This window comes from Scatophagus argus, chromosome 11 (assembly GCF_020382885.2).
Source record: "Scatophagus argus isolate fScaArg1 chromosome 11, fScaArg1.pri, whole genome shotgun sequence".
Classification (NCBI taxonomy): domain Eukaryota; kingdom Metazoa; phylum Chordata; class Actinopteri; family Scatophagidae; genus Scatophagus; species Scatophagus argus.
In genome coordinates, this window is record NC_058503.1 from 3,581,965 (window position 1) to 3,606,690 (window position 24,726).

General features: G+C 41.0%; 2 protein-coding genes across 4 annotated transcripts in view; one reads left to right on the forward strand and one right to left on the reverse strand.

Moving 5' to 3' along the window:
* fer1l6 (fer-1 like family member 6) overlaps window positions 1-14,242 on the forward strand; it is a 29,934-nt gene extending 15,692 nt beyond the window's left edge. The window contains exons 25-46 of one of the 2 annotated variants that reach the window (XM_046404428.1): window positions 41-148; window positions 727-789; window positions 1,178-1,276; window positions 2,885-3,110; window positions 3,290-3,417; window positions 3,520-3,642; window positions 3,733-3,778; window positions 4,620-4,664; window positions 5,165-5,259; window positions 6,285-6,413; window positions 6,509-6,649; window positions 7,309-7,436; window positions 7,547-7,717; window positions 7,995-8,149; window positions 8,806-8,948; window positions 9,733-9,821; window positions 9,925-10,023; window positions 10,200-10,320; window positions 10,492-10,612; window positions 10,772-10,929; window positions 11,018-11,118; window positions 12,439-14,242. In XM_046404428.1, coding sequence (XP_046260384.1) covers window positions 41-148; window positions 727-789; window positions 1,178-1,276; window positions 2,885-3,110; window positions 3,290-3,417; window positions 3,520-3,642; window positions 3,733-3,778; window positions 4,620-4,664; window positions 5,165-5,259; window positions 6,285-6,413; window positions 6,509-6,649; window positions 7,309-7,436; window positions 7,547-7,717; window positions 7,995-8,149; window positions 8,806-8,948; window positions 9,733-9,821; window positions 9,925-10,023; window positions 10,200-10,320; window positions 10,492-10,612; window positions 10,772-10,929; window positions 11,018-11,118; window positions 12,439-12,619 — 2,670 coding nt within the window. In that variant the 3' untranslated portion in view covers window positions 12,620-14,242. The remainder of the gene's footprint in view (window positions 1-40; window positions 149-726; window positions 790-1,177; window positions 1,277-2,884; window positions 3,111-3,289; window positions 3,418-3,519; window positions 3,643-3,732; window positions 3,779-4,619; window positions 4,665-5,164; window positions 5,260-6,284; window positions 6,414-6,508; window positions 6,650-7,308; window positions 7,437-7,546; window positions 7,718-7,994; window positions 8,150-8,805; window positions 8,949-9,732; window positions 9,822-9,924; window positions 10,024-10,199; window positions 10,321-10,491; window positions 10,613-10,771; window positions 10,930-11,017; window positions 11,119-12,438) is intronic. The other variant, XM_046404429.1, reaches the window with a different exon arrangement.
* On the reverse strand, window positions 13,675-24,179 carry si:ch211-67e16.4. Of its 2 annotated transcripts, none has more exons than XM_046404430.1 (10): window positions 24,144-24,179; window positions 17,782-18,243; window positions 17,551-17,703; window positions 16,943-17,178; window positions 16,509-16,628; window positions 16,017-16,104; window positions 15,606-15,811; window positions 15,387-15,473; window positions 14,946-15,024; window positions 13,675-14,695 (listed from the first exon to the last, which is right to left on the reverse strand). In XM_046404430.1, the coding sequence occupies exons 1-10, from the start codon at window positions 24,169-24,171 to the stop codon at window positions 14,439-14,441; spliced, it is 1,716 nt and encodes a 571-aa protein (XP_046260386.1). In that variant the 5' UTR covers window positions 24,172-24,179; the 3' UTR covers window positions 13,675-14,438. The 2 variants fall into 2 exon arrangements, with proteins under 2 accessions (XP_046260386.1, XP_046260387.1); XM_046404431.1 differs by lacking the exon at window positions 24,144-24,179 and adding an exon at window positions 19,072-19,336.
* Window positions 24,180-24,726: the final 547 nt, after the last annotated feature.

Here is a 24,726-nt window from a genome sequence, read left to right on the forward strand (position 1 = left end):
ACTAATAATGTAGAAGTATCATTGCAATGAATGTACGTAGATTCCAGAGACTGGAGAGCAAAGTCTGCCAGCTTTAGAGGAGCAGGAAGGAGGCATCTACACAGTTCCTGCCAACATCAGACCTGTTCTCAGCACCTACAGACTGGAGGTTTGACTACCTGTGTGTGTGTGTGTGTGTGAGAGAGAGAGGGAGAGGGTTCTGTTGGATCTTTAAGGCATTTTTATTAATCAACATTCTTGAATTTTTTTTAGAACATTGTCATTTCAGAAGGAAAAATGTTTCAGACATTTCATTATGTGATGTAAAAATGGACAAGAGTTAACAAGACAGTCCAGATAATTTGCTGTTAACAACTGACATTGCACTGACATTAGACAGTCTTGGCATCATGACCACCTTATGAACAGACAGTAACATCATGAGGTCGTCATGCCGATCAGTGATGTCTTAATTAAATCACAAAACCGGACATTTAAATAAATCTTATGAAACAGTGCAAGTCAGAGCATTTTTCACAATACTTCCCTGAAGACATGTAAGAATAAAAGCCTTTTTAAGAGTTAAGGTCAGAGGTACAAAGTCTTTACTCAACAGCATTGTCAATTAGATCAGAGTGTTAGTTTCCTTTCTCTTTCAGCGTAACCAAAAAATATCACACATGCTCTTATAAACCAAACCAAACCAGTTATCCCTAACACACCTTTGTGTATGTGTGTCTCCACCAGGTGTTATTCTGGGGCCTGAGGGAGCTGAAGAAGGTTCAGTTTCTGTCTGTCGATCGCCCACAGGTACACACAAACACACGCACACACACATACACATCACTTTTGATGGAAGTGTATTTTTATATTAGTATCATCACACATAGTGCTTTAGCAAAATTTGGATTACTCATTGGTAAAACATTTTCTGTCTGTGTGTTGTGTCATAGTGAGTATGACTGCAAGACAATTATATTTATATAGTCCAAAATCACATGTCAAAAAATTCCCTCAAGTGACCTTGCAATCTGTTCAACATTCATAATTCAGATAAATCACCCCCAGAAATCTTTAAGCAAGGGGAAGAAAAGTAAGAATAAATTAGAAGAGAGAAAGGATCTGGAGGAAGTGGAGCACAGAAATGATGAAGAACAGATGGTAAAAAATTAAATAATACACCTCTCTCTTTGTATAGGTGTTAATAGAGTGTGCAGGTAAAACGCTGCGTTCCTCCATCATTCAGAAGTACAAGTCCAGCCCAAACTTCACCACGCTGGTTGATGCCATAGAGCTGGTAAGACCAATACAGTATTTATATTGAACCATGACATTATGAACTGAATGACTAAATACTCTCAATACAGCAAATCTGTTTGGGTGTCTTGGATGCTCATTGGTCTGCATGTACTATATGGCCAAAAGCATAGACACCCCTGCCTGCATATAACATATATAATAATTTTGACAACATGGTACTTTCAACTTTGTGGCAGCAGTCTGGGAGAAGCCTGTTTTGATTTTGACTTGACAATGTTCCCATGCACACAACCAGATCCACAAAGAAATGGTTTTCCAGTTGGTGTGGAAGGGCGTTAACTGGAATGCACATACTCTGACCTCAAATACATTTAACACATTTGGGATGAGTGGCACTCTGACTGTGAGCCAGGTCTTACCATCCTACACCAAAATGTTGCAGTATTGTTAGGCTTAAGGGCTAAAGTTTTGTGAACCCGCAACACAGAATACACACAACACTGAGGTAGATGGTAAAATAAGTAACAGTCTTTACGGTACAGTGGATGGTGCAAGTTTAGAAGTCTTTAGTGAAAGGTGAGCCTTCCTAACAATCCAACAATGAGTTGGATGTGGCGAACAGGGGAGAGACTGGAGAACTGAAGCACAGGAAGGCATAGAGTTGACAAGAGGAATACAAAATACACAAAATGGTTACTGTTCTGAAGCATAGAACCAGTGGTCGTGCAATCTGGCAGAGAATGGATGAATGAGAGGGTCCATATATACTGTACATAGGAGATAGAGTGATGAGGTGATCCCTGACAAGGACTATGGAACATCCATGAGGTCGCACCCCAAGGCTCTGGATAAGTGATCTGCAGATTAACTGCAAAATTTAAGCATCACATTGTGAAACACACTTTTACTGCCAGTGTCTCGATGTAGGGCTGCAGTGAAAAGAAAACAGTTGCGTGCTGGTGTGTTTTGCTCCGATAGGACCTCACATTTGCCTCTACCGAGTGTAATCCATTTGGCTGTGACTCCAGGCATTTCCAGTGGTGTAACTGGGAAACTGAATATACTTGTCATCAAAGAAGTAGATGATGAGATTGTGGTCTTTACTGCAACAGTGGAAATATTTGCTTTGCCTGGAAATCACAGTGGCCTTCACTGTTGACAGGTTATCACTTCTGTTCAGACATGTAACCAATTAGATAGGGCTGTGGGTGGGACACTGAGTGAGACTACAGAGTGGTCACCATGGATATGTTAAAAGAACTTATAATCTAATATTGATATATTAAACCAAATAAATACAACCGATGATGCTGGCTATAGACGGAGAGAGGCAGCTACGTGAGAGCCAAAGTAGGACATTTTTAAATTCATTAAAACCTAAACCTTTTCTCCTTTTCCCTGACCCAAAAAAGATTGTATTGGATTATCTGTGACTACCTTTAGTTGGTCTTTGCTAATGCTCTTGTGGCTGGATGTTAGCAATTCAAAATCTGGAGCAAAACTGATGGAAAGCACAAGCACACTGTACTACATGATGTAATCGCGGAATTCCAGGAATGAATTTGGCTTCAAAATTAGTACCTTTTTTGGCTAAGACATGGAATTTATTTCCATAGCATAAAAGTTCTTTTCTACTGTCTTTTAGGAGTTACCAGAGAACGAACACCTCCTTCCTCCTCTGAGTATCACTGTTGTCGATTGGCGGGCCTTTGGTCGTAGCACGTTGGTTGGTAACCACGTTATCAACAACCTCAAGGCCTTAAAATACACTCCACCTCCTGCCCTGCCTCCTCCCACACAGATACAGACATCTCCCAAGGTCACATACACCCCTGGACCTGCGCAAGCACAAGAGCTACAAAGCACTGAGGGTAAAAAACGTGTGTGTGGCTAACACATATTTCTTTATTATGTGCTGTTGTTCATATTGGAATAATAAGAAACTGATAATGTTGGTGACACAGTTATGACTGATTGACCCTCCAGGCTTTGGCTAACCCGATCTTGTTCTTATCACATAGGAAGATTTATCTTTGCTTCTGTCCAACAGGACCGTCAGAGCAAGCTTTAGAGACCAGTGCAGCTGCAGCACTAACAAATGAGGATTTCCTGATCACTGTGGAGGATGAAGCTCCACTTCCAGCCCCAGCCACACCTAAGCAAGAATTAAAGAAAAGGGTGAAAGTTACTGCATAAAAATAACTTTGTTTTTATGGGTCACATGCTTCAGTCTCTAAGCTTTTTTTTTTGCATGTGCATTGTGCATATTTCAAAATCTAGGACAGCTCGGCAACGAGCACTCGTAGTCGTTCCACCAAGCGGAGGAGACGGACCATAGCTGACGAATCAGCAGAGTGTGTCATTGACTGGTGGTCCAAATACTATGCATCTGTAGAGAAAGAGGTAGCTGGGATTTTTTTTGTCTTTTTGCAAAAGATAAAAAAAAAAAAAACTTTCAAAAAATAGAAACATGAACATGTGTTTGTGTTCCAGGCCAAACAGAGGGATGGCTCTCCATTCTGCCAGGTCTTTGAAAAAGGTAAGAAGTGGGTGAGTGCATTCATCCCATGTACAGAAGGTTGAAATCCCTGCAGAACAGTGCCCTATAACCTGGGTTCTAGTCGGACCTCTGTGGTCTGTGGTTCTTTGCTGCATGTCCCCCCCACCTGAAAATAATCTGAAAATGTGTCTTTCCTTTTTGACCCTCTGTCCACACCCTCGGACAACTCTGTCCTGAATCATTTTGTTAGATTGTCAGACTTTGCATACATCAACAGCAACAGGAAATACCGTTTGCTGAGTAATGTTTTAAGCTTCATCACTTGTCTGACAGAAGAAACAATATAATTTGTAAATGGCAATGACTAAATAAGGACTGTGGTTGTCTTAAAACACAATATAGGTGTTCAGTGTTCTCAAGAAGAGAATGAATTCCCAAAAATGTCAAGACTGTATCAACCTCACACCGGCCTTCCTCAACGTCAAACAACCACACATATAGGCAGGTTTATCAAGTACAAGCTTCAATCAGATGCAAGAATTTTCACAGCCATATCCTGTTCTCTAATTATCTCACTTAATGAACACTACTGTATGTCACAGATATGAAAACATATATGCATTTAGATTGTTTCGAAAGTGTATAATCAATGTGAGCGTATAGAAGGGGTTGTTCCTAGTGATTAACCTACAGCTCTCCTCAGCTTGACAGAGCTTTAGAATAAGTTTCAGTTTCTTGTTCAGCTCGCAAACCTACGATTTCACTGATCAATACTGATACTGAGAAATATTATGAGTGAAGTGTGAATAAAGTGCAAGTAAACTTAGAATGGGTCATCCCATTATTTATCCCCTGATACACACATTGTTGTGCATTGCAGTTTTGCCGTACCAGGGCTTGCTCAGCGATGGAATAGACTCCCTGGGTAAGGATCTAAGATGTGCTGATGAAAAGAGTTGTGGCATCCAGGGACGGCATTTACAAGCTATTTTTGGCCTCTGTAAATTCTAACTTCCTTGGAGGGAATCCTCTGTTTGGTAACTCTGACAGATGGCGTCTGTTTGCCCTGACTGCATCTAATTGGTTTCTGTGGTACAACACTGTGTGTTGGCTGTTCTATAGTTAGCAAGTTTAGGGTTAGTAAGATGTTGCCCTTGAAGGATTCGTATGGTATGCTTTATGGTTCGGGTGGGCAGAAGATTCTTGACAGTGTAGAAGTGTTTGTTCTGGTAAAAACTGAAATGACGGGAACTAAACATCACAGACCTCACACACAGGATTCTGCAGGATGGAACACTGTGTTTCTTAAGTTACAAGCAACTGGTTTCATCGATATTGTCTCCTGCTGTTCACCACTGTGTCACTATGTCACCAAGCTTTGTGTGAGTGTTCACCACAGAAAATATGCTGTGTTTGTTTCACCAGTGAGGTCCTCAGATGGAGACAAGAAGAAAAAACAGAAAGGGAAAGGAACCCTGGAGCTAAGCATTGGTATACCTACTAGATTAGCCACACTCAAGGTATTCAGTTCACAAACACTGCAAGTCCCTTAAGATAGACAGGAACTCTCTGGTTTTTCTGATAATAAACAGAGCCTAAAAAAAACTTAAATAACTCTGAATTAGGCTCACAGCCCCAAAAATGAATTAGAGCTGATGTTCATTTTGTCTTCTTCTTTTTTAATGAGCTTCTCAGCTATTCTTTTTCAATAATTGGAGGAAAGCAAACACATTATAAAAGTAACACATTACAGTATTATATTTAGCAGTGACAAAGTTCCAATTCTGATAGGATTTCGGAAACATTATTATATTTACTATTTCAAGAGATGTATTACCACCCAATTTCATCATTTGTGGTTCATCATATTGTATACAAAATCAAAATATGTCATATAGAACAAAAAATGCATTGTATAGGCCTTTGACATATTAAAGATCACTGGAAAGCTAAGTGATTGAGAAATATTTATATTGTCTGTGAATATTTATCCAGAATTATTGTTCTTGTTAGCATGACTGTTAGCCAACCACTGGCAGTCCCATGATGCTTTGGGTTGACTCTGTCAACCAATCAGAGATTGTGTTTCTGACTGACAGGCTTCATTGGGCTAAACAATACTGCAAGCCTTGATTACCTGCTGTGAAACATTAACCTCCTCTCTTTTCACACTTTTTGAGTGTCGTTAACTCTCAAGGAAAACACTCACATTCATGTTCATGCACAACCACATCAATTTATACTGTTCACATCAGTGTGTGAAAAGGATATACTTCTTTTTTTTTTGGTTTTTTTTTTTGAAAATTTTTGGTGCATTTGTTAAAAACATACCAGATAAATAGTTGTTTTTTTTTGTAACAAACCCAGTATGTTTTTACAAATTCACCGCATTATTTATCATCTGATTGGAGTACGTGGTTCTCCATCAATTTGGTATGTGTCAGAAATAAATCTTAGAAATATGTGCTTTTTTAAAATTTATTTCTTAAAATTACACAATACATCTGAAATGTTCAATGGAGTGATGCTGATGATCTCACTGCAGCTGTACAACAAGGAGTTGGAGGCCGAGTTTGGGCATTTTGACGATTGGGTGAACACATATGAGCTGTTCAGAGGGAAGGCGAATGAGGAAGAGGGGGTGACCGAGGAGAGATTTGTTGGCAAATTTAAGGTGAGACAATTTGGTTCAGTTACCTCTTCGGTTACCATCTTGAGAACCACTGATATATTTTCACTGTTGATTTAATCCACTCTGTGCATGTCCAGGGGCAATTCTGCCTTTATAAACTGACTGAGGATGAGGAAGAGGACTGGGATGAAGCCATTGACACCAAGCACTTCAGAGTCAACAGAGGAATCCCATCAAATGGCCCGGTCCAAGTCCTCATACGTGTTTACATCGTCTCAGTGCGTGCTCATTTCTAAAGATCAAACTGATCCTTATAGGTCTTTACTATAAATGTTCCTAAATGTGACATAGTAAAGTGCACTGAAACTGAACACAGATGCACAACTGTTGGGGATCACCTCAACATAACTGCTCATAGTCTCAGAAAAATTTGGATGAATTTATTCATTTTATCATTTATTTATTATTATTTGTTATTATGCTATTAGAAGTAACTTGGCTTCATTATAAAGTGCATTAATTGCATTAATGTATATGAAATTAAACACACTTTCATCACAATAATTTGCTGGTGTCACCCTTTAAGCATAAATTAGAAAGCAGTCCCCATATTTAAAGTTACTGTTGTGTAGTATTTTTTGCATTAACTCCATGACCTCAACTTCTGCCATGTTTATTGTCATTCTGAGTGACAAATGATGCTCCAAATATGCTAGCTGCTTTTTGACTTTGTTATTTTGTTGAGAGAGTCCTTAATAAAGGCCCCTGACAGTGGATATTTATTACGCAGGCCAGTTAATATTGGGCCGCCAGGGAATGTTCATGCAAGCACTGGGAAACTATGCAAATTCCACACAGGACTCAAGTCCAGAACCCTGTGATGCATACATTATACCATTGGTATTATAACATGTGACTTGCTCTCCCCACTCTCCAGGCATCTAACCTGCACCCAGCAGACCCGGATGGAAAGTCTGACCCTTACATTGTTATTCGGCTTGGCAAGAAGGAAATCAAAGACAGAGACAACTACATCCCTAAACAGCTGAATCCTGTGTTTGGAAGGCATATGACTAAAGCTTACCTTTACGTTTTAAATTAGAACATGACCCAATAGTGTTTTATTCCTTACGCAGAGTTTCTCAAGCTGTTGTCTCCTTTCCGCCTTCTCACAGATCTTTTGAGTTGCAGGCGACATTTCCTCAAGATTCTCTGCTGTCAGTGTTGATCTACGATTATGACTTGGTGGGAGGAGACGACCTAATAGGAGAGACTCGCATTGACCTGGAGAACCGATTCTACAGCCAGCACAGAGCCACCTGTGGGCTCCCTGCCGAGTACAGCTTGTGAGTCTCCTTCCTTCAGCTCCATGTGTTTATGAACCAGTAGACAGAAAAAAAACTTATTCTTTCATTCATTATTCATCCAGCTGGTTGGAGTAATTCTTACTTCCTGTCTTTGCTCATATTGAGTGAAAACATGCCCTTTCAATCTGAACAAACAAATGCAGTTATAAGTTATCGTGTTTGGTGAAACCTCTCTGAGGCTTTCATTATTATACGTTATCATACGTTACATAAGTCACTGTGCCTCCTCTGCCCCTCTCTGTTTCTGGTCTCTTAGTGAAGGTTATAATGCCTGGAGAGACTGTCTGAAGCCATCAGAGCTGCTGACGAAGCTGTGCAGAGAGAACGGTCTGGAAGACCCTCAGTTCAAACCAGGACGCATCATTGTGGCTGAAAAAGTTTTCACTGGCAAGACACTTTTCATGCATGAAGGTAACGACTGGACTGTCTTGCTCCACCCTAATTATGTTCATCTGTGTCTAGTTACATCAGTGTATATGTAACTGTGCTCCTTGGACCTCAGCCATACCTGACAGTACCTTTTCAAATATAGGTCAGATACGCACTCCACTAGATTGCAAGATTATTTGGTCCTTGAAATTCACTATACTAAATAACTGGCTTTTAAATGAAATGGTCCACAGAAGTGGAGCAAATTGCAGAGAATTTACAGAAATATACATGGTTGGACAACCTGAACCCTTTTTCTTGCTTCAAGGCCCTCTTATGTATGTGTAATGTTTTTTGTCATCATATATATGAATATATTTGTGGCCTGCTGTTTGGCCTGTAAACACAGGGTGCCCATGAAAAAGAGAATGAATTGCTGTCATTTGGCCTGAATGAGGTATGAATGAATGAATTAAAAGTGATTCACAGTGTTGACAAGATTTCCTCTGTTAGCATAGATGCAATTATATCTAGTCTTACTGTATAAAGCATCTTATGTTTTTGAGATCAGGTGGGTCCCTGCCTGTGTTTTATAGTCAAAGTCAAAGTTATCTCACTGAATATTCATGTTATTTTTTTTAGAACTATTTTTCGTGTTTGTGTGTGACACTAATGATTATGATGCACGTACATCTTAGAGCAACCAGTGGAGTCCTATGAACACCTGTCTCTGAAGATCCTGCACCGCTGGGCAGAGATCCCTGCTGTGGGATGCAAGCTGGTGCCAGAACACATCGAGACCAGAACTCTGTTCAACAAGGCTCGGCCTGGCATGGACCAGGTACTGTTTAGTTTTATCTATTAAAGCACTATGTGATAAAACCAAAGTATTTTAAAAATAACTAAAAGTTGTCATCTGCTTTAAAATAGAAGCAGCCACTTATAGGTCTTCCACCTGTCAGTCTTTCAGAATAAAAGCTAGTTTTTATCAAAGATAATCTGGTTCAGAGAATAGAATTATGCTTCTAAATACTTCCACTGAGTAATACTTCTGTCTATCACTATCCTCACACCAATAAATAATATGTAACAGTGTCGAAAAGTAAGAGAATTTACAGCATACAATAGAGCAAAGGCAGGGTGAGATGAGGGCTCTTCAGGTGGTTGCAGTCAGCAGCCTTTAAGATCAGATGTCAGTACTGGAAGTCTAATAGCTGACAGAGCAAACTTAGATCATGATCTATGCCGTGTCAGTTTTATTTATTTGGGTTGCAGCTATGTCAGATCTTTTGTTAGATACCCCATTTTAACACCCACAAACTGAAACATTGTGTAAATTCAATTCAATTCAGTTCATTTTATTTATATAGCACCTTATACAATCAAAATTGTCTCTAGATGCTTTACAGAGACCCAGAGCCTGAACCCCCGAGCAAGCAGACAATGGGAAGGAAAAACTCCCTTTTAACAGGAAGAAATTTCATTAACTGTTTCTGTGTCTGCTTCACGGCTCTCCCTGGTCATAGCAGCCAAAGCAGAGTGAAGAAGCATCTTTTAAGAACATTACAAGACACAGTTCTTGATTATTCTTCTTTTTCTGTGTGTTTGTGTGTGTGTGGGTGTAGGGGCAGGTCCAGATGTGGGTAGACATGTTTCCCATGGATTTGCCACATCCGGGGCCTTCAGTGGACATTTCACCTCGAAAACCCAAGGGGTGAGAGCTGTCACTTTCAACACCTGATGCAGTCCTTTAAGTCTTGATAAAACATTATCTGTTTTTGAAAAGGGCCAACTAATACCTCATTGTGTGCTTTCAGGTACGAGCTACGTATCATCATCTGGAACACAGAAGATGTGATTCTGGAGGACAGCAACTTCCTAACTGGTCAAAAGTCTAGTGATATCTACATTAAGGGGTAATTACAGTATAAGCTTTTTAAGCTTTCAGATATTTGTCGGATTCATAATTTGCTTTAGTTTGCTTATTCTAAATAGAAAACAATATATATGTTCTTGCACCAAAATAAACATGGTGCATGCTTATGTTTCCTTCCCTTTTATATCCACTGCTACTGTCCATCTTTCTCTGTAGCTGGTTGAAAGGTTTAGAGGATGACCGACAGGAGACAGACGTCCACTACAACTCTCTGACTGGAGAAGGAAACTTCAACTGGCGCTTTGTGTTCCCCTTCAGCTACCTCCCTGCTGAGAAGGTACTGATAAATAGACAGAAGTGAGCTCACACCTTGTGAATTCTGCTGAAATAAGCATGAGCTTGACATCCCAGCAGCTCCAGCTGTTCAGCTCATGTGGAAGAATTACCTGGAAGAGCAAAACAATGTCACATTACCAACACGTGTATTTTTTTCTTCTGTCTCCCACAGGTAGTAGTGGTGAGGAAGAGAGAGAGTATTTTCTCTCTGGACAAAACAGAGCAGAAGCTTCCTGCCATTCTCACTCTGCAGGTCTGGGACTTCGAGACACTCTCCTCTGACGACTTCCTAGGTGTGTATGTGTGTGTGTGTGTATGAGAGAGAGAGACTGCTTCATGTGTATCTGTGTTTCTCTATTGGTATAGGTGACTGATTTAATGTGCATGTATGTGTGTGTATGTGTGTTTGTGTGTGTGTGTGTGTGTTTGCATTTGTGTTTGTGTTTGTGTAGGCACGGTGGAATTAGACCTCCATGGGTTCCCTCGGGGTGCAAAGACGGCAAAGTCATGTAAGGTGGACATGTTAACGGACGGGACAGAGAGAATCTCCATCTTCCAGCAGAAGAGAGCAAGAGGCTGGTGGCCCTTCAGCAAGTCTGGAGAGCTGACGGTATGTTCTCACACACACACACACACACACAGTCATTAAGTCATGCAGACTGACAAACACTTGGTGTCATGTGCTCTGATCCCATCAGGGGAAAGTGGAGGCGGAGTTTCATCTTGTGACAGCTGAGGAGGCAGAGAAAAATCCTGTTGGCCGAGCCCGCAAGGAGCCAGAGCCACTGCCAAAACCAAAGTAAGAGCCTGTTTGGTTTCCCTCTAAACAAATTGAATCTGTGTGTTGTTACTGTGAGGGTGAGCATTCCTTTAATGGGCTAAACTTCAGAGGCAGGAGCCCTTGAGGCGTGGTGAGAATAGGCGACTGGAACAGGAGAAGTATATACCTGTTGCAGATTAACTTGGTACTGGTGTAGTAGGGACAGTGAGTCAGGTGCACTGCAGTGTTTCTGTTCAGTCGTTTGGGCCGATTGATTTTGCAGATCGAGTGCCGATTGTGATGTGATTTTGAATTGAGGTAGCTGGCAAATAATATAATTGTGTTTATTTGTATTTACCAGCAGTTAAAAAGAGCATATCTGTGTAAAACTGTGATGCTTAATTTAATCTTTATCCATCAGTGTTGTGTATTTATCTGATGTGTGAATACAGCTTTTCAGGCATTTTCAGGCCACCATTGTATTCAGTTGGTTGCATTCTGCAGCCTCACCACTAGATGTAACGAAATCCTACATACTGGGCCTTTAATCGGTATAAAAGCCATAAGCGTATTTTCAAAGGGTGTTAAGTGTCTTGTTAAGTTGCTTGACTTGTTACTTAAGGAAGACAAGTCCTTGTCCTGCCAAGAAAGTCCCCACAAAAAGGGTTTTGTAAAACTATTGTTATCTCTGTACTTGTGTTTTTGTACAAATTGAATAATTGACACATGCATTAATTAATCATTGTTTTATTAATTATTTTGTTAATTTAATTAAGTGGTGGTGGAAGAATAATGTCCTTACCTTTGGACAAAGCCAAACTAGCTGTATCCATTTCTGGTTTTGCTAAGCTCAGCTCACCAGCTGCTTGGTAGCCATACATTTACAGAACATATGTGAGTGCTATTGATCTTCTCATCAAAGTCTTGGCAAGAAAGCAAATAAACATGCAGTATGTACCAAAATATCAAACAATTCCCTTGAATGGAAGTAAGGGAAGAGATAAGACTTTTTTTTTAGCATAGCTTGGCACAAAGCTGGAAGCAGAGAGAAGCCTAAACATGTCTTGAGGTGTTTTCCAACCATTTCAGCCCAATCCTATCGGCCTATATGTGTATTTAGCATGTGTACAGATAGACATTAACTGACTTCACTATTATAACTTTGCACAAAACCCAGATGACCTTTTGATGTATCAGTGACAGACTAACAAGATCTAATGAACATCTAAATTTGATTGGTGGCATTCATAGTTTCTTGTGTCAGAATTAGTCAAAACATTCTCTAATTAAGCTGATATAAAACATACCAAAGCTGGTAAATGGGCGCTCAAAACACTTCATTCTCTTTTTTCTCCACAGTCGCCCAGACACCTCCTTCTCATGGTTTGTCAATCCATTCAAGTGTTTCTTCCACTTGGTTTGGCGAAGCTACAAGAAGTACATCATCATCGCTTTGGTCCTGCTCATCACAGCACTTTTCCTCGCACTGCTCTTCTACACACTGCCAGGAGCCATTTCTCAGAAGATAATCAATGGATGATACACACATGTAGAAATGTCCACACTGTAGTTTTGCTATTGTTTGTAGAATTACTGTTTTTGCTATAGGATGATTATGGATAACTTTTAGATGATGCAACTCCCCTGGGAACATTAGTGGTTAAAACAACATGTTATAATATGAAAACAAGAACTTTCCCATTTCAGCAGCATCCTTTCAACAGGTGTGTGTCCTTAACAGCTTCTATACACCTGTCTGAATGATGTTAAAAACTACAGTGCCCAGCTTTATTTTTTATTCTTTTTTTTTTTTTTTTTTTTTTTTTTTGTTAAATGGAAGAACATGTTCATTTGTTTTATGATTATTTCAAGATTTATGCCTTCATGTCGACAGGAACAAACTGATTTGGGGAGCCATGCTGACCTTGTATAATATTGAGACACCAACAAGCACAGTTTAAGTCCATCTAGATAATACTTGGATGGAAATAGTATGAGGAAAAACTTACTGAACACTGGGATTGACTGTCCTCTCCCTGTGTTGACAGCAGGAAATAGGAATCAAAGTCCACAGCCTTTGTCCTGCGCAAAACTGTTTTGAGCTCAGCCAAAGCTACAACCAGTCAACAACTTTCCCAGTCTTTTGTTGCTCGCGTTTGAAACATATTGCCGACATCAAATTCACCATAAGCATATGTTTACAAAAATCAATTATGCCAATGAGGTAGAACATTAAATACACTGTCTTTGTACTGTTTTCAGTTGATTATGTCTGAAAGGATTAGCAAGGTGTCAGTCACATTTTATTAATATTTTACACAGCATCCCAACTTTTTTAGAATCTCTGTCGATCACAACTCAACTGTTGTCAAACAGTCAGTATTTTTCCAAATTGGGATGGGCAGCATTCGCTGAGCTGCTGAGAGAGAGTGACACATAACCAGGACAGAAAAGCAGTAATGAACTTGTAAATAAACTTGGAACATTTGTTGTCTTAGTACACATTTTGAAAAATCTGAACATGCTTTGAACGTATCTCTACTTTTACCTTTTTTTAATTAACTGTTCAGCAAGCTCATGAAAAGTTCAACACAGTTCATGTTTTAGCTGCATTTATTGGGAGTACACAAGGTATCAGGCATCTCATTTTGATCTGGAAATTGTCAGTATCCCATTTATTTTTTGAATTGATCAGGGTTAAAAAAAAGTGAACAACTCTGCATCAGCTTCATTTAGCTTAGACCATCTGCTTCAGCTGAACTACTGTATGTAGTAAAGCATAACAATACCCCTTCTGTCCAGTATTTCAAAGACAGTCACGTGCGATTCTCTGTGGCACTATATTTCAATCAAATGAAATACATAAACATGTACAGGACAGTGAACTTTTCATATATATATATATATATATACACACTTACAGAAATCTGAGAACTGAATTTAATTTTGGATTCTTGTGTGTAAATTAGTTTTTATAAGATTCTGAACAATGTTCTAGTGTTTTTAACATTTGAATGCATTACGTTTTATGGCTGACTAACTAGTGCCTGTCCAGGTCTACTAATCCTGGATGAAATGTGTTACTGATGTAACAAAGTGATCCATATTAGGTGATGTAATTATTTTGTCTGCACATGTGTTTCAGAATAACGTGCTTTGGCCAGATCTGCTTTTATTGTGTTGTGTTGCAAGTTCAATGACAATGTGTTTGATTAACTAAGCTCTGTTGGCTGACAACGCAAAGATGGCTCAAGCATGCACGATATTCTGAGGATAACTTCTGACACCTGCTGAACACCAGCACTGATGTATTCAACAAACACATAATCTCTGTGTGCACTGCTCTCATTTCAAACATCTCACTGCAAGATATCTGCATCTGTCAGAGAGATACTCTGCTGCAATAGGTTGACCTGGGGGTAGGAAGAGGATGATGATGTCACAGTGTGCTGATGTGTAGGCAGGCTGGGGCCTCTCAGGACCAGAGAGGAGGAGGAGGTAGCAGGGGCGAATGAGAGCATGGCAGAGCTGCTGTTTGTGGCTGACATGTTGCAGAGGAAGTTGTTGGATTGAGGCCGCGCTGAGCTCTGTCTCTGCTGACTACTGGGGGTGGCAGCTGAAACACAACATATCAATTCTATTGCCAAAAATAGGACATTGGAGCAAAGAACGCAGTTCAATTATGGAGATACACGGCACAAAAACTTATTGGTACACAATAATTGGTACTTTTTAGATTTTTAATGACTAACTACTTCAGCAAAGATGTTCTAACTGCACAGACGTGTCATCCTATTGTGTTGAAAAAATGGGATGGTCTATATTCTGCACAAGTGTAGAAAACTGTGAGGCATGACATATCTTACCACAAGGTAGTCTGGGCTGCTGATGTTGGCTGCTGACAGGAAAGCCGGTTTGAGGAAGACCTGCAGCGCCACCTAGAGCCTAAAAGAGAAAAAGACAAAAACAGGAGGAAAGGTTCATTCTGTAAATGATATGAGACCCAGGGACTTCTAGTCAGTGAGTAATAATGAGGCGTGTTGCAGCTTATGTGTTAATTATTCAAAGCCATGTAGCAGACACTGTGCGGTTAGGTATTGTGTTGACCATGAAATCTTAAGTAGGATCTGCTACTGTAATGTTAGTGAAGGTATCACTTACTAGCTTGAGAGTGGTCACTGACAGCTACTTAAATAACTTTAAATCACTGAACGTTTCATTCAGTACTTCTGTGTGTCGGGGACATAGTGTCTTACTCATCAGGCGCTCCTTCCTGTGATAACAAAACTGATAAATTTATTGCTGACCTGAGCCTGGTTAAGACAGGCCTGGAGTTTCCTTTTTGCCCTCCATCTGGCCACCCTCAGTCTAGTCTTCTCTCGACGTTCCCGCACCTTCAACACAACAATCATCACATTTTACATTACACATAGAAAAGTGTAAGAAGATTATTCTTATTATTCAATTATTAGACTATACAGATTATTTTTTGTAAGAATGAAGTCCGAACTATAAGATTGACAAACCATATCTGCTAGCAGAGGCTGGGGCAGTGTTTTCTCCAGCTCTCTGCGTCTGTTGAGGCTTCGCCGGCGGAGCTCGTTCCTGCGCAGTTTATATTCCTCATAAAGGCTGAGGTCTTTAGTCCAGGGCCGCACAGCTTGGCGAGGTGGGATGCCAGGTGGCAAGGCCGCCATTGACAGCAGGGAGGTTGCAGGCTGAGGCATTACATCTGAGAGTTCACATGAACAGGTTTTTAGCGGTTAAATTAAATTAATTAATTAAGTACAGATTAGAGGTACATCGACATTTAGGGAAATCGTATCTTGTCAATTAACGCTGTAAGAGCAAGTCACTGTCCCCAACTTGCCAAGCAACTAAGAAGCATGTGCGTGACATCTGTCCACACACACACACACACATGCAGATCTACTCACAGCTGCTTGGTCCGGCTGAGCTGAAGGCTGTAGTGTGATTTCTCTGGCTTGCTGGAGGTCCTGAATACTCCGTCACTGAACTTTGAGACTGAAGGAACAGACACAATCATTAGCTCTCTGCCACAGATGGTCTTTACAGTCACTCACACACACATTCAGTGCATTCATGGATTTATATTGCGATGAATTACTTTGTGATCTCCATCCATTTTAATTCAGTTATTTTGGTATTTTTTCAGAATACTTTTCTACACTAAATCAGAACTCGTTCTGCAACCGCAAAGCACTTAAGATAATTTCCGACACTCATGGGTGGAGAAAGTGACAAGTGTGGTTTCTGTATCACTGAGACAGACAGCACTGAGTACTGCTGACCATTGACAAAAATCCAACACAATCAGCACACTAATTGTCAGCAGAGTCACTCTTCTTAAAAACTGTTCCCTCTTATTAACAATTTGAAGAGGACGCTCTCGCGAGCCCTAACTTTACCTCCAAGTCTGGAAGCTGTCCCTGCTGCCCCTGGCAGTCCAGCAGCAGGGTGGCCATCACCTCCTGCTCGTCCTCTGGTTCCTCCTTGATGCAGATAACTTCCTCTGGCTCCTGCTTCACCTGCATTACAACAGAGGACCACCAGGACTTTAGGACTGTGATGAGAAATCAGTGCAATCAATTGTGAGTACTCTAGCAGACTGTCCAGTATCTTTATTCGGTTTAATATTTTTCTGTTGTGGTCATACAGTTGTTGGAATACAGTACAGTACAGTTGAACTGAATCCCTGAAGGGGGATCAGCTAATTTAAGAATCCCTGAAGGGGATCAGCTAATTTAAGAAGCTGGAACAAGCAAATATTTAGCAAATATGATTTTTGTTTTAGAAATTACTACTGATTTATGTTCTGTTGACCGGTTAACTGATTAGTCACCTTTGGATCAGATGAGGGCAGAGTGGAACTACGGTCCTCAGAGGAACCATCCAGAGACAATGAGCCAGCGACTGGCTGCTGCCTCACATCCACAGTCATGGCATGGACAGGTGGAGGGGCCACGACAGCCTCCACGCCTTCTGTATGTGGCTGCAGAGTGATGGTCCACTCACAGTCGTCCTCCTGGACGTTTTCCTTGCTTTGAGCTGTGTCTTCCTCTGTGGGACAGTACAAAACTGCACACACATGGACATGTTCATTCCACTTTATCATGCAGGGATACAAGGTGACAGGTGACAAAGATGTTTTGTCAGTGAATAGCTGACTCTCTATGGTTTTAGTACACTCCTGTACTGGATTTTCAGGGCCAGAAGTCTGACCGGTAGTGATTTTTATAGGGCAGATGCTGAGACAGATTTTTAAGAGGCAAACATTTTTCTTGTGTAAAAACAACAATTCAGATTTTGATTCTGATATTCTTCTACCTTATTCTGACTGTAGGCTACTATCAGAACTTTTAAATCATGTGCAGCAAAGGAGGAGAAAAAATAGTTGGATAGGAAGTGGAAAGCGCGCAGCAAAACAAACACATTCTCTCAGCTCTGTACCTGTACTGCTGTCAACAGACTGTGCTGAAGTGCTCACAGAGAATGAGACAGGCAGCAGCAAGTCACACGGTTCGGAGCTGGCAACTCCCTCATCTGAATCACAGCGGACTCTGATGGGTGCACGTTTGCTCGTGCTCTGTGGAGAGGTGCATTCTGGGAGAACAAACGAACAAAGGATAAGTTATCGGAGTGGACGGCCAAAAAAGAGTAAGTCACTTTCATGTTCATTACCTTGACTGCTTCTCATCAGTGATCCTTCAGATGATGGAGAGTTCTCAGGGGAGGAAATACCTCTCTGTGCTTGGTGGAAAGTGTATGGGTCAATGCGGACCAGAGTGGAGGTGGAGGCTCTCTGCTGCAGCTCCTCTTCCACTCCCTGCCTGTAGTACTTCAACTTCAGCTCGGTGTAGCGCAGCTTGGCTCTAATGTTGTCATTCTCCTTTTCTTTCAGGGCCTTTTCCCTCTGTAGTGCCGTGATGTCCCTCTTCATCAGTGCCACTTGAGCTTTCAGTTCCTCAAATTTGACTCCGACCACTTTGAGCATCTCAGCCAGCACAGTCTCCACTGCTCCGTTAACTGCTCGCTCAACCACGGCGCCCATCTGGCCTCGAATCAGTGACACGGCAATGCTGACATCCATTGTGAAAAGACCACTGAGCCCAAAACGGCTGGTGCAAGTTTTCAGAGTTTTATCTGCACGCATAAATACACATCAGATTAATCATTCAGCTTTGACTATAACTCTACCATGTCACATTTTAGTCAAGCTGTAATGCAGTTGTGAGCAGGGAGAAACCACTCTCTCAGAAAAGGACAGTTATCCTTAGCAGCAACAACAACAACAATAATGGTTAAAACTAAGTTAAATATGACAGTGGACACCCACTGACAAACACACAGTCATATTGTCTGTTATGGTCTAATACTAACAGCACCACGAGTAACAACAAGTCTACAAGTAGTCCATTAGATAATACACTTTCAGCATTTGGATCAGCTCTGAAAAATGTTATTGGTACACACCAAAGTTTTGTTCCTTTATGCAAAAGGATATTAGTGAATGCATTTCCTTTGAACGGACTGTAGATACGTGGGAACATCATGTATTTACCCAAATAAATTGTGTGACAAAAACAGGACAACTGCAAAAAAACCGGTACACAAGGGAGCATAACACAAAAGTGGGGGTACAACGAGCATAAAGGCATGTCAGTATAACAGCGTGATTACTGCAGAAAATCTATTGCAGAAAATCTGCAATAACCTGCGTAACTAATTTAACGACAAATTACCAAAATTACCTATCTTTAAGGTTGCCTTCCGAAGGCACATTTCACTTCTAATTTCACGCTTTGCAGCAGAAACCAGCCAGTCTTGTGGTAAACTGTGATGCAGACGTGATTTATGAGCTAACGTTGTAACAGTAAGCTGTCCGTCTCTCCTGTGTCTTTAATGTTCAGACTGTGCTGACAGGCGACTGTTAAAGGTGTGACTCTTATAAAGAGAATACGTTTGACTTACCCTTAATGCTCGTTTTCTATCAGTAACCGGTTAGCAGCTCTTAGCTACCTGAGCTAAAGGGAGGCTTCATTAGCTAGCTTATGAGGGACAAAATTCCTAACACTGGCGAGCTGTTCTTTCGTTACATTTTTTTTTCCATTACATAGACTTGATTTTTAAACAGACAACAGAATTAGATTTAATTAAAATCTCTTAACATAAAAGGAATAATGAATATATATACTATGGAAATGGAATAATAACTACAAATGTTTTCTTCTTCTTCTACTACTACTACTTCTTCTACTTCTTCTTCTTCTTCTGTTTCTCCTCCTTGTAGCGATGGCGCGGTGCTGCACCCCTCACTCTGGACATAATTGTTACAACTACGCTGGTACAACCCAGTGGTATCGAGGAATTCCAGCAGTTTGTTGTTTTCTCTGGCAGTTGAGTAAACAAGGTCATTTTTTTTTCATCAAGCCATATGTCTAAGAATTTATTTGCCTCAACTCTCTCTGTTATTGTACCATATATAGCTTTATAGTGTACTATTTTTACTTACCTTGTAAATTGTTAATTTATTTCACCTCTATATTTTTTGTAACTGTTTATGCACACTTTTTGCACTCTTCTTGTGTTCTTGTGAGCTGCCACAACAGGTGAATTTCCCCACTGCGGGATCAATAAAGTTAATCTTATCTTATCTTATACAAGAACAAAAATTGCCTTGGATTCTTCCTCTTGAGGTCAAATGTCAAATTTAGGTTTGTCAGCCAATATTTAAAGCATCATTCATATGAATCACATTATCTAGCGCTTTTCCATCATCTACAAATAGGGACAGTCTCTAAATTTCAATATCCAAGCAACCCCTCTCTGTAGTCTGTTCCAGGAGGAGTAATATTCAATCAGTTTGCTGGTTGGACCTTCATCACAAACGGTCGCACTTTTCACAGATACTTCATTCTTTACCTCAGGATCATCTGGAGGAATTTGTCCCAACCTTTTAGGGATCTCTGGCCAATTCGTTTCTGCCATTTCCAGATACTTGGGCCCTTTCAGCCATCTTGATTTTAAAAAGGGTTCAATATGCAGCCCACGTGATGCTGCATCAGCTGTGTTGTCTTTAGAGCTCACATGCCTCCACTGCTTTTCCTGGGACAGGTCCCAGATCACTGAGAGTCTATTGGCTACAAAGGTATGGAATCTTTTTGTTCGATTATGGATATAGCCCAGCACAGACGTGCTGTCTGTCCAGAAGGTGGAATCTTTGAACTGTATTTGAAGCTCTCTTTTCAACATCCTGTCCACCTTTACAGCAACTGTTGCCGCTGCCAGCTCTAATCTGGGGATCGTAATTTGCTTGAGTGGGGTGACTCTGGATTTCCCCAAAATGAATGCGACATGGATTTCTCCTGCCTCATTTGTGAATCTGACATAGCTTACAGTACCATAACCCACTTCACTAGCATCACAGAAGTGATGAAGCTCTGCAGACCGCACCAGACCGAAGTTCTTGGGCTTTACACATCTGTTCACTTGAAATCTGTTAAGCTGATCCAATTCTGCCAACCATATTTGCCATCTCTTACTGAGTTTATCTGGAATAGCATCATCCCATCCACATTTCAATTTGCAGCTCTTGGAGTATTTGTTTGGCCTTGAGAACGAGTGGGGCAAGGAATCCTAATGGATCGTAGATGGAGCTAACAATGGATAGCATGCTTCTTCTGGTAAGGGCCTTTTCCTTGATGGAAACTTTAAATGTGAAAGTGTCGCTCTCAGTGTTCCACTGGATCCCAAGTGCTCTTTCAACTGGCAGTTTCTCTCTATCCAGGTCCAGTTCCAGCAGATTATTGGCTCTCTGATGCTCTGGAATACTTAGCAGAACCTTGCGACTGTTACTGATCCACTTGGTTAACGAGAAGCCTCCTTGAGCACAGACATCCTTCAGATCTTCGATGAGCTTAATAGCTTGATAATCTGTGGCTACCGATTTAAGGCAATCATCAACATAGAAGTTATGCTGGATAGTATCAGATGCCTCATTGCAGCTATCCTCCGCTGTTTGTTTCAGAGCAAAGTTGGCGATACTAGGTGACGAAACTGCTCCAAAGAGATGAACCTTCATTCTGTATATTTCCAAGGCTTTGTTAGTGTCTCCGCCAGGCCACCACAGAAATCGTAGGAAGTCCTTGTGCTCACTGTGAACATGCACTTGATAAAACATTGCCTCAATATCAGCCATGAAAGCGACTTGCTCTTGGCGAAATCTAAGCAAAACTCCAATCAAAGTATTCGCCAGATCAGGACCTTGGAGGAGTTCTTTGTTTAGGGATGCACCTTTGAATGGTGAGGCACAATCAAACACAACCCTGAGTTTACCTTCCTGGCGATGATAAACACCGTGATGAGGTATGTACCACACCCGTCCATCGTTGCGGTCTTGTTGTGTAAGTGGACAGTCCCACTTACACAACAAGACCGCAACGATGGACGTAACCTTTCCTGAACATCTCTTCCATGAAGTTTTTGTATTCCGTAGCATATCCTTCATCTCTCTTGAACTTCTTTAGAAGGCTTAAGGCACGCTCTTCTGCCATTTCATAGTTGTTTGGCATAATGGTTTTCTCAGGTATTTTACTTTGCGTGTACACTTTTGGTAAATCGAGGTAAGAGCTACCTGACAAATTTCCAACTTCCAAACCTGTAAGCTCATAACTCCTCACTGGTCTTTCCTGACCCATAGTTTTCAAGATAACTGTTGTTTTCTGTGCTTTGGGGTTCAGTTGCCTCATCAGGTTTTCTGTGCAGAATGATGCAGAGCTGCCAGGGTCCAGGAATGCATAGGTTGAGATGAATCTGTCTCCTTTATCAACCTTTACTCGAACTGGCACAATGGCTAATGCACAGTCTTTACCGGCCCCAGTTATTTCTCCAGCCGAAACCAAAGCACTGCTGATAGATGCTTCATTTGTTCCAGAGAGGGCAGCCTTTAGCTGAGGACCATGTACTGGTGCTTCTGTACTGTCGATATGCAGTAATGTTGGATGACTCCGGTTACATTTTTGACATGGAAGCCTTCGTTTACAGTTTTTGCTCATATGTCCCCTGATTAAACATCCAAAACAGTGACCGTTTGTTTTGGGAAACTCCACCTTTTCCTTGTGTGAGTGGGCTTTGAATTGCGAGCAATCAGTCAGTACATGTTTTCCTTTACAAAAGGCACATGAAGAAGATGCAGGACAGCCATCTAGCAAACACTGTTTGAAGCTGCAGGGCTGTATGGAATCTGAGGGCAATAAAGCATTGCTTTTCGCATTAGCAGCCACAATTGTAGCAAAGCTACTTCCTTTACTCTTGGATGCTCTTACAGTTTGGTTTCTTGTAACTGTTCTTTTATTAGAGAGTTGGTGGTCTTGAATGTCACCAAACAATGGGTCCATGAGTATTTTTGCATGCCTTTCCATAAATTCCACCAGGTGCTGGAATCTAGCTCTCCTGTTGGCTCTCTGAAGAACATCATAAGCTGTCACTCGCCATCTTTCACACAGTTTATAGGGAAGCTTGGATATGATTGATCGTATATTGGAGGGAATATCAAGTTCATCCATGTGATGCAAATCCTGCATAGCATTGCAGCATCCTCTTAAATACAATGCATAGGCATGACGAGCCTTTCCATCATCAGCCTTTATGGCTGTCCAATTTAATGCCTTTTCCAAATAAGCATTTGAAATCTCGATTTCATCTCCCTAATACTCCTTTAACAATCGTTTAGCTTCCTTGTAACCTCTTTGTGAATCCATATAAAGACAGCTTCGAACGAGACTTCTGGGCTGGCCTGAGGTGTACTGCTCTAGAAAGTAGAGCCTATCCTGGCTGCTGCTTGTTTTGTCTTCAATTAAGTGCTTAAATGCTTGAATAAATGATTTGTATGCCAGTGGATCTCTGTCAAATACTGGTACCTCCATTGATGGTAGCATGGCTAATTTTTGTTGCATAATTATGAGTTCAGCAATGTCTTTTTATTGTCCTCGTGAGAAGTTGTCATGTTGGTCTGAACTGTGGACTGAATCCGCCATACTGTGCAATCTGGGTGGCTCATAATGTTTCATTGGTTGTGGGTGGACTGGCTGCTGGAAATGGTTTACATCTGAAGGAGGGTTTTGAAATTGCATGTTTTCCACAGTTTTCTGCAGAGGTGTTTTAGGCACTGCATCCATATTCATAAACTCGACAGGTGAGACATCAGGATTCATAAAGTCAATGTTCTTGCGTTTACTTGCTTCCAAATATGAATTCATTCCATCTTCTTGAGTTTCGCTGTCCGTTTCAGTGGTTTGCAGTGCTTTTACTTTGGCAGCTGATGCTGCAATTTCTGCTTTGAGCTCCAGCGTTTCCATCTCTGTCCTTAACTTTGCTTCTTGCAGCATCAGTGCATGTTTGTCCTTCAAAGCAGCAGCTTTGGCCAACAGGGCGGCGTTTTCAGCAGCTGCTTTTCTGCATGCTGAAGAGGCTGAGGATGAAGCTTTATCCTTGTGATTTTTTCAAGACATTAGAAATGCTATCATGAGGGTCAATCCTTGACTGTGCAATTTGCTCTCTTTTCCACATTTCAACCTCTTTCAGCCAGTATTCAAAATTCATCATCCTGGGTTCATACCATTCAACGTGATCCTCCTCTTTCTCCTCCTCTGATAAAAGCATTTGCACTGATTTATGAACAGCATTTAATTCACCCACAGCTTCATGAAATTCTTTCAGACATTCATTTACATGATCAACACTTCCAGCATCCGTAAGCAAAGCTTTAACGTCGTTCATTTTCCGCGTGCACGCGCCCAACCTCCCTTTGCGGGACGCTTTGAGAGTTTTTAACATTTTTTCCGCTTCAGCTGCAGTCTTTGGGACGTCTATTTTTAATTTATCTTTTCCAAAATAATCTATTTTATTTTACAGAAAACATTTAATGCGATTTATTTGCACTCCTCAGTCCAGCTGATTTCGCCACTTCATCATTCAACTGCTCATCAAACATTTCCGTGTTTCCGCTCGTAGCGTCAGTTCATTCATTAGTTTGTCATACTCACAAGCGGTCCCGATCCTCTCGGTGTTCATTGTGAGTTTTTTGACTTAATGTTGCGGCCTCTGAATGAGAGCCGTCTCTGAGCTGGTCAACAAAAAACAAAAGGCAGCAGCGGGTCCATGGATTAATTTCAAAATTTATTAACAGAAATTATGAAAACAAACAAAACAAACAAAAAACGGCAAAGCCAAAATCACTCTCAGTCTGCTTTTGCAGTCAAAAAACTGTTCCACTTCCTGGTCTGACCAGCGTCTCCCAGGTGTCACTGATTGACGCACTAAATACCTGCACGTAGCCGCTCACAGTAGAGGAGGGTGAGGGGCAAGGCACCACAACACAAGTCATCACAAGGAACAAAATGAAAACTGTAATTCATCTTAAATACAAAGATAATTTGGCCCCAACAACATGAATAAGATACAGTGCACAGTCTGATTTTTTTTCAATGCACTCACTCTGTTTCTCAGTCACTCTCTGGTATCGCAGGGCCTTGTTGTTTAATGACAATACTTGAGAGACATATTACTTAAAGCACAGCACACAGTCACAATCTTGTCAGTGAGGGAAAATTTCTCACCCTCATTTGG

Bases quoted from the DNA above. Each gene is read 5' to 3' on its own strand.
- si:ch211-67e16.4 (XM_046404430.1), bottom strand. From the start codon at position 24,171: ATGAACACCGAGAGGATCGGGACCGCTT. The intron at 17,179-17,550 runs GTACAGAGCTGA...ATGTGTGTGCAG, and splicing joins GTCTGTTGACAGCAGTACAG to TTTTGTACTGTCCCACAGAG. The intron at 15,812-16,016 runs GTGAGTAGATCT...GTGAACTCTCAG, and splicing joins CTCAGCCGGACCAAGCAGCT to ATGTAATGCCTCAGCCTGCA.